Source organism: Ovis canadensis, chromosome 7 (genome assembly GCF_042477335.2).
Source record: "Ovis canadensis isolate MfBH-ARS-UI-01 breed Bighorn chromosome 7, ARS-UI_OviCan_v2, whole genome shotgun sequence".
Taxonomy (NCBI): Eukaryota; Metazoa; Chordata; class Mammalia; order Artiodactyla; family Bovidae; genus Ovis; species Ovis canadensis.
This window is the reverse complement of record NC_091251.1, coordinates 31,478,095-31,486,890: the sequence shown is the minus strand read 5'-3', so window position 1 is coordinate 31,486,890 and position 8,796 is coordinate 31,478,095. Positions and strand designations below refer to the sequence as shown.

General features: G+C 47.3%; 1 protein-coding gene across 1 annotated transcript in view; it reads left to right on the top strand.

Moving 5' to 3' along the window:
• Positions 1–615: 615 nt before the first annotated feature.
• Positions 616–8,796, top strand: part of GRAMD2A (GRAM domain containing 2A) — a 34,272-nt gene continuing 26,091 nt past the window's right edge. The window contains exon 1 of the mRNA XM_069595563.1: positions 616–702. Coding sequence (XP_069451664.1) covers positions 662–702 — 41 coding nt within the window. The 5' untranslated portion in view covers positions 616–661. The remainder of the gene's footprint in view (positions 703–8,796) is intronic.

The following is an 8,796-nucleotide window of genomic DNA, read 5'->3' as shown; positions in this document are numbered from 1 at the left end:
GGGAACGGTTTGCACCTTCCCTGTCTCCGGACCACTCCCAAGGACCAAGCCTTTCCTGGTGGGGTTAAGAGGGAAGGGGCCCACGTACCAGATTGATTGTCACACCCCCAGTGTGAGCTCTAATGCTTGTGATTTCCCACTCAATCTGGCCATCTGCAGTCCCTTTCCAAACCTCCAGAAGCTTTCTGCTTTGGGAGACACTGCGAAATCCCCAGCTCTGGGGAAAACAGATGAAATCATGGCAGACCCCTGTTCAAAATCCCCTTTGGTGCTCCCTACTCACGTCCTCACCTCTCTGGGGTGGAGAGAAACTGAAACCGCCCTGGAGCTTGGGGTTGGGAGGTGGAGGAGGGCGGGAATGGGCTGCTGCAGAGAGACTAAAATGGCTAAAGGGGAAGAACTTGAAGCAAGTACCCAAGGCCCTCGCTGGGAAGGGCAAAGGATGCAGACCCAGGCCTAGGACTCCGGGACTTTCCAGTCCCGTAGACTGAGCGGTAGGATCTAAGCAGAGCGTGGGGCCCCACCTGGATCTGGAGAGAGGGAGGAACAACCAATGGGCTGGGCCCGTCCCGCGCGAGCAGCCAATGAGCGGTCGGGGGCGTGCCTTCCGAGGCAGGCAGGAGTGGGCACTCGGTCCCCCGCGCTGTCTGGAGGCTCCGCGATGACAGCTTTGAGTCCGGTCGCGGCCGCCGGAGCGAGCAGGTAAGTGGGTGCAACCCGCTGGGGCCCGGAGTCCGCCTCGAAGGGACGCTACCCGGAGGGACCAGGCGCCCGCCGCGCCTTGCTGGGTTCTGCCCGGGGGGCAGGCACTTTCCACCCTGCCGGAATGCGGCTCCGCTCCAGAGCTGCGCCGTGCGGGCGCCGGCGCCTCCCAGGCTGCGAGGTGTTGCGCGGGGGCGGGATGCCAGGCTGCCGGCGCTTCCTGCGAGGGGTTTGAACATCGGGGATGATGGACGTCCGGGCGGCACCAGGGAGGTGGAGGGCACCCTCCTCGGGATACCTCGCGTGGTTCACCACCATCCTCCTCTGCCGCCGTCGCTGGTCATTCATTCGCTCATTCATTCATTCCCTAGCCATATGGACCTCCCGTCCCAGCTACCCCCAACCCAAGGGCTGGTCTTTCCCTTCTGGCCCCCGGAAGGCTCAGCCTCTCTTCTAACCCGGTCTGCAATTGTAGCGGCGCTCTGCTGCCTAGGAGGCAGCGTGGAGCTGTCCCAGCACGACTCGGCCGCACCCCTGCGTCGTGCCCGTCCACGTCGGGCGGGCTGGGGCCAGTCTCTCAACCTCGAGATCTGTTCCACCGTCGCTCTTGGAAGAAGGAAAGTTCTTGCAGCTGGTCAAGGGGTAGGGAGGCAGCGCAAGTGAGAGGTGGCGTTTCAGGTGGGATCAAGAATTGTGGCCTCTGCCCCCTGATCTCTTGGGCCCTTGCGGGTAGGATTATTTGGGGAAGAAGGAGTCAGTGGTTGAAGCCCTCAATTGCTGCCCTTGTCCAGGTCCCAAACCCTACAGCCAGAGCTCTGAAGGGCAGCCTGGCACCCCTGGCCATCCAGCCCTGGGGCAGATAGTGTGGATGTAGTGTGACCCAGTGCCCAAGCCACACAAGTACGTGGAGCCGGCAGAAGGCTTAAGGGCTCCCTCTGTCCTGTCCTCAGAGAAGCTGGTGAGGTCCTACACTGCTGGCATTTGCCATTGTTGGCTTTGCCTGCCCCACCCACCCTTACAGGAATCGGCCTCCTAGGGAAAAGAATCCTAACAAGCCACGATGCCTTTGCTCCAATGTACATCTCTAGCTGGCTCTGAAGTCCAGTTCCTTTCACAGCAAAGACTTATGGGGCTTCAGGGAGAGAGTAGAGGGTGTATATCACCCATCCCCACCCCCATTCTGCAGTGAGAAGGAGGGTTTTCTCCTTCTGTAGTCTTCTGATCGCACAGACAGACACTCGGGTCTGAGGTTGTGGTTCTATAGGACCAGTTAAGCAGTGAACATCTCTGGGACAAATGGGCAGATATAGAGCACAAAGCTGACAGAAGCTGCTACTGAGCTTCCAGGTGCATTTCTGCAGGGGCCAAACCAAAGTTCTCATTCCTGACTTGCCTTTGGGAGAATTTTCTGAATAGCGTAGGGGGGTCAATCCAGGTCCTATCCAGGCCTTGATGTTACTGATTGCTTTGATGTTTCTGAGCTTAGCGGGATCCTTGGAGCTTTAGTGTAGACCAAGAGGATCTGTGTGCCAATCCATCCACCTAAGATCCCTGAGGGTGAGGTCAGCAGTACTCGAGATGGGCTCTGCCAGCCAGACTTCCTGAAGTTCTTCCGCATGCCTGTTTGGGTGGCCCCTCCTAGTCCTTAACCTGGTTAAGTTGTGGCTTTGGCCCTTGAATGCCACATACCATACTTATCGGACCAGCATGAAGAGCCTCACTTGTCAGAAGTTCCTATTTTGCTATGACCTGGGACAAGTCGGGTCTCCTTTCTGGGCCTGCTTTGCCACTGTAAGGTAACGAGAACACATTGTAGGCTCCTTAAAGGGCTTTTCTGTGCAGCCATTCAGTGATTCTGCTAACTAGCCTGTTTCCCCCTTGATTTTTGAAGGTATTTTATCTCTTTACATAATTACTTCATTGCCGTGACTACCTACGGAAAGCCCGTGGTGTTGAGACCCATGAAGCATTCCACTTTGGTATCCAGGGTCTGAGTCCAGACACCAGAAAATAATTCCCTTTTTTCTTTCCTGAGAAGTGAAAATAATTCCGCCCAATTCTGCAGCCCTCTTTTAAGCAAGGGTAAGTTTGGCATGAAGTCAGCCTTGGCCGCTGTGCTGCTGTTCACCTGGGCGGCAGGGCACGAATCTGTCACCACCTGTTATCACCAACCTGTGAAGTTTTGATTAATCCCCAGCTGTTTACTAATGTAGGAAGGGAAGGAGGATGGGGACATCAAGGAAGAGGATGGAGCTTCCTCTGTAATCAAGAAGTACCTGGGCTTCCCTGGGGGTCCAGTGGTTAAGAATTCACCTGCCAATGCAGGCAACACAGGTTTAATCCCTAGTCCAGGAAGATTCCATATGCCGTGGGGCAACGGAGCCTATGGGCAGCCACTAATGAAGCCCAGATGCCCAGAGCCCATTCTCCGCAATAGCAGAAGCCACCACAACGCGAAGCCTCTGTACCACAACTAGAGAGCAGTCCCTGCTTGCCACAACTAGAGAAAGTCTGCACCCAGCAATGAAGACCTGGCTCAGCCAAAAACAAAAAATAAACTAATTTAGAAAGAAAAATTAAAAAGAAGTACCTGCTTCCCCATGGAGTCCTTGCTGGCCAAAGCACAGAAAGAAGGTGCTATTCCCAAGAAGATAAACCACTACAGGGCAGGCTGGTGCCTCCCTTCTCCCCACCGCAACTACACATTCTCATTAGTTTACAAATGCTTGGTCAGAATTTAGGACTGGAGTGTTAAATAACCTATGGCGGTTGAGCCAGTCTCTAAGTCTTTGTCCTAAATTACTGTTTCCCGCGAGTGGTGTTTAAAATCTACTGGGAAAGCGCATTGTTAATTTTTATTTTGTTTATTTATCTGGCTGTGTCGGGTCTTAGCTGTGGCATGCAGGATCTTTGGATGTGGCATGTGAACTCTTTGTGATGGCGTGTGGGATCTAGTTCCCGGACCAGGAATCCTACCTGGGCCCCCTGCATTGGAGGTGTGTAGCCTTAGCTACTGGACTGCCAGGGAAGTCCCCCAATATATTAGTGTGCATGCTGTTCTAGATACATGTAATTTTTTTCAATGTAATATAATGCTATCCTTTGTGTTAAGCTTATTTTTAATGTTTTAATAGTGAAATATTTTAATCATTACATAGCCTTTTATTGTATGAATAAACCATGCTTTGTTCATGCTCTATTTTTTTCCTTTTTTAACTAAACTTCAGTGAATATTTGTATATATTTAAATTTATGTCCAATTATTTCCTGAGAGTAGATTGTTAGAAGTGGAATTTATGGGTCTGTCGGCTATCTACATGTAAACGTATGTATCTATTCACATACTGCTCTCCTACACAGGAGTGTGAGACTGTCCATTCACCAAAATGTTGATCAACCATAGATGTTATTACACTTTTAAGCCTTTGAAATTTAATAAGTAAAAAAAGATATCACTTCTACTTTTTTATTTTTGAATATCTTTATTATTTTTGTTGATTTTCAAGATATTACACCCCTGTTATAGTAATTTCAGACAAAACAGAAGCTATTGAGAGTGAATTCTTCCCTGAGATATCATCACTATTGTTTGATACAGAATTTTTTTAATTGTTTCTTTTGTTTGTTTGTTGATATACAGAATTTTTAATTTTATAAATGGGTTACATTTTTTTAACTTTTTAAATTTTATGTTGGAGTATAGCTGATTAAAAATGTAGTGATAGCTTCACGTGAGCAGCAAAGGGACTCAGCCATACATGTATTCATTCTCCCCCAAACTCCCCTCCCATCCAGGCTGCCATATAACATGGAGCAGAGTTCCCTATGCTATACAGTAGGTCCTTGTTGGTTATTCATTTCAAGTGTCTTTAACACTTCTAATGATTTATTTGTGGCTGCTCTAGGTCTTCACTGCTGCTCACAGGCTTTCTCTAGCTGCAGCGAGCGGGAGCCAGTCTTCATTGTGGTGTGCAGGCTTCTCATTGTGGTGGTTTTTCTTGGCCTCTAGGGCTAGAGCATGTGGGCTCAGTAGTTGTAGCTCGTGGGCCCAGAGCGCAGGCTTAGTAGTTGTGGTACATGGGCTTAATGGCCCTGTGACCCATGGAATCTTCCTGGACCAGGGATTGAACTTGTGTCCCCTGCATTGGCAGGCAGATTCTTTACCACTGGACCACCAGGGAAGTCCTGGTTATCCATCTTAAATGTAGCAGTGTGTACATGTTAATCCCAAACTCCCTAACTTTCCATTCCCCCTATCCCTCCCCTCTGGCAACCATAAATTCATTCTCTGAGAGTCTGTTTTATAAATAAGTTCATCTATATCATTTCTTATTAGATTCTGCATATAAGGGATGTCATATGATATTTCTCCTTCTCTATCTGACTTACTTCACTAAATATGACTATCTCTAGGTCCATCCATATTGCTGCAGATGGCACTATTTAATTCTTTTTAATGACTGAGGAATATCCCATTGCATACATGACCCACATCTTCTTTATCCCTTCCCTGGCAGTGGACATTTAGGTTGCTTCCTTGTCTTTGGCTATTGTAAACAGTGCTGCATTGAACACTGGGGTGCGTGCATCCTTTCAGATGATGTTTTTCTCCAGATATAGGCCCAGGAGTGGGATTGCAGGCTGGTTATATTTTAAGTTTTTAAAGGAACCTCCATACAGTTCTCCATAGTCACTGTACCAATTTACATTTCCTTCAACAGTGTAGAAGAGTTCCCTTCTTTCCACATAAATGGGTTATATCTTGGTTACTGACTTATATATACTTTTTGCTAAACAATACATTTTTTACCTTTTTTCCATATTAGCACATGCGGCTATACTCCATTCTTTTAGTCAATTGCATAGGAATCGACCTTATATTCATAAAATACTGTTTTGGTATTTCTACATTTTTCCTCATAATTATTTAATTTCCTCTTAATTATAGGAATATAAATTTTTGCCTACTTGTCCATTTATTTCCTTATAACAAGTTGCATGAAATGGAGTTTTAGGGTCAAAGGATTTACATTTCTTAAAGCATTTGATATATGTCAGAAAGGTTAACTTAGTTTTAAGTCTCATGGAAAATGAGAATGCTTCTTTTTCCACATACATCCTTGGTAATATTGAGCACTCTGATTTTTTTTAACGTTTATCAGTAAAGTAGGTAAGAGGGAGCTCTCTTCTTTTGTGACTTGCCTGTTCATATTCTGTGCCTGCTTTTCTATTAGATTGTCTGCCTTTTTCTTACTGAAGTAGATGAGTTTTTATCATTTAAAAATGCCAGTCCTTTTTCAGTTTAATTTTTTAATATTGTTCCAGTCAGTTCAGTTCAGTCACTCAGTCGTGTCCGACTCTTTGCATCTGTTTACTTCACCTTTTAAATTGTTATATATTTGTTTAGCCTGCACTGCGCAGTAGGTGGTCTCTTAGTTCCCCGACCAGGGATGGAACCTGTGTCCCCTGCCGTGGAAGAGCGAAGTCTTAACTACTCACCACCAGGGAAGACCTCTGTCAGTTTAAATTTTGATGTACAGAGGTTTTTAATTTTTATGCAATTAAATATTTTCTTTTATGTGTTCTGGGTTTTATATCTTGCTTAGGAAGTTGTTTCCTTATATAGTAATATTCTATTCTGTTTTATTGATTTAGAAAATATCTGGACGTTTAATCTACCTGGAATTTATTTAGTGTACTTTTATGAATGGTATGAAGTACCCAGTTGTTCCAATATCATTTATTGGACAATCTCTTTTTCCCTTACTTATCTGAAACAGTTTCTTTTTAAAAAAGATTTCGCTTTTGATGTGGACCATTTTAAAGTCTTTATTGAATTTGTTACAATATTGCTTGTGTTTTGTGTTTTGGTTTTTGGCCCTGAGGCATATGAGATCCTAGCTCTCCCATCAGGATAAACCCACACCCTACCACTGGTCAGCCAGGGAAGTCCCGTGATTCTGTCTTACATACTAAATTCTCAGATACCCATAGATCATGTTCTGGCCTCCCTCTTACAGTCTATTGATCTATTAATTTTTCCTAAACTAGTAAATATTTTAATTGTTCCAGCTTTGTAGTTTGCTCTGACATCTGGTAGGGCAAAACCCTTGCATGACAGTTGGGATAAATTCGCTTCTTTAAAACTTTCAATCTTCTCACTCAGGAACAGTTTATCTTTCCGCTTATTCAAGCCTTCTTTCATGTTATTTTAAAAATGCTGGTGGTTTTCTTCTAGATTTTTCTACATTTAAAAGTTTATTCTTGGGTAACTTATACATGTTGTTGCCACATGAATAGAATCATTTCGCCAAATATATTTTATAACTGTTTATTGCATGTCTACTGAGAAACTATTGATTTTTATGTTGATCTTGTAACCACTAGAATAACAATTATGTCTGTGAGAGTGTATTATTATGTGTCTGTCTTCATCACAGCTCTGGCTGGCCCAGTGTCCAAATATAAGAATATCTGGGCCACTTTCTTATGATTTTTCCAGTTGAATATATATTCTCTAGGTAGTTCATGTTACAATCTTTCAAAGAATAATCATCCCTTTTTAATGTATGAATCTTTTGTTTCTTTTTCATGCCTTTGTGCAATGACTAGAGCTTCCAGAACAATGCTGAATAACAGTGGCGAGAGCAAGCCTTCTTAGGGGTTTTCCACTAGCTGAACAATCTGGGGCTCTCCCTGGAAGAGAAGGTCCCAGGATCCAGTAAGCTCTTTCAGTGTAGGTTATTGCCCAGGAATCCTTACACAAGCACGGTATGGCTTGGGGGAGCCTAGTTAGCAGAAGCCTGGGTGGGGCAAGCAGCTGGATCCTGCCTGGGACCCTCCAAATCCGGACCAACTACCGGGTTTGGGTGCTGGAGCGGGCGCGGGCCCCGTTTCCAGGGTGCAGGACGTGCTGTGCTGCGACAGCCTCTGGTCTACGCAAGCTTTTGCTCTTCCGCCTAGGGACCCACCGGTCCCATCAAGGGGTGCGCAGGGCAGGCAGGGCGGGCTCTCTGGCGCGGGGCCCTGCGTTGCTGGAATTCTGGGTGTGGCTGCGCTCTTGGCGCCGGGTGCCTGCGGGCTCTTCAGCCCTTCCCAGGGCAGACGCAGAAAATGGGCTTGTGGTTCGCGGGCTGCGGCAGAGACACGCCAGGGGCAGAGGAGAGTCAGGTGAGGATGGCTGGGGAAGGCTGGACGAGGCAGGGAGGATTAGGGCAACGGCAGCGGCAGCGTCCGCTCCCTCCACCCCCGCTCAGTCGGGGTGGGAGAGGTACAGTCTCTTCTCTTTCCCATCCCCCAGAATCTCCGTGGCCTTTCGCAGGACCCGAGGTCGGTGTGGCGCTGAGCTGGCCGGTGACCTAGGCTTCCGGCTGTGCTCGGCAGGATCCTCACTTGCGTTCAGGGGCCTGTGCTCACTGCCAGTCCCTGGATGCAGTCACCAGCGTGGGAGGGAGCGGGGAGGAGCAGACCGTTAGGTGTGGATCCAGACTCCCCACTGCCGCCTGGATCCTCTCCTGGTTGGTGGTCAGGCTGCCCTTCAGCCTTCCTGCAGTTTGGCCTCCCAGCAAACTTCCTGCTTTCCCATGCCTCCTTTCTGAAGCACTGCTTTTGCTTCCACGACAACCTATACACCTGGTTTTCTTTCTGCCTCTTGGGCCACCTTCTCTTCGTCTCCTTGGGGCATTCCTCTTCCTCCTCCACACAGACTTTTTCTTTAAAAAAAAAAATACTTAGTTTTATTTATTCGGCTGTGCAAGGTCTTAGTTGCCACACTTGGGATCTTGATATTCATTCAACATGCCGGATGCTTAGTTGCAGCTTGGGAACTCTGAGAAGGGGCACGCGGGATAGAGTTCCCCATCCAGGGGTGAAACCTAGGCCCCCTGCCCTGGGAGTGTGGAGTCTCAGCCACTGGGCCGCCAGGGAAACCCCTTCCACCCAGTCTTTAAGTGTTGTAGTTCTTGAGATCCCCTACTCCCCTCTCCACCCCCATCCTTCTTATGGAGAAATAACTCACACACCATAAAATTCATCCTTTCAAAATGTGCCATTCAGTGACTTTTACTGTATTCACAAAGTAGTGTAACCATGATC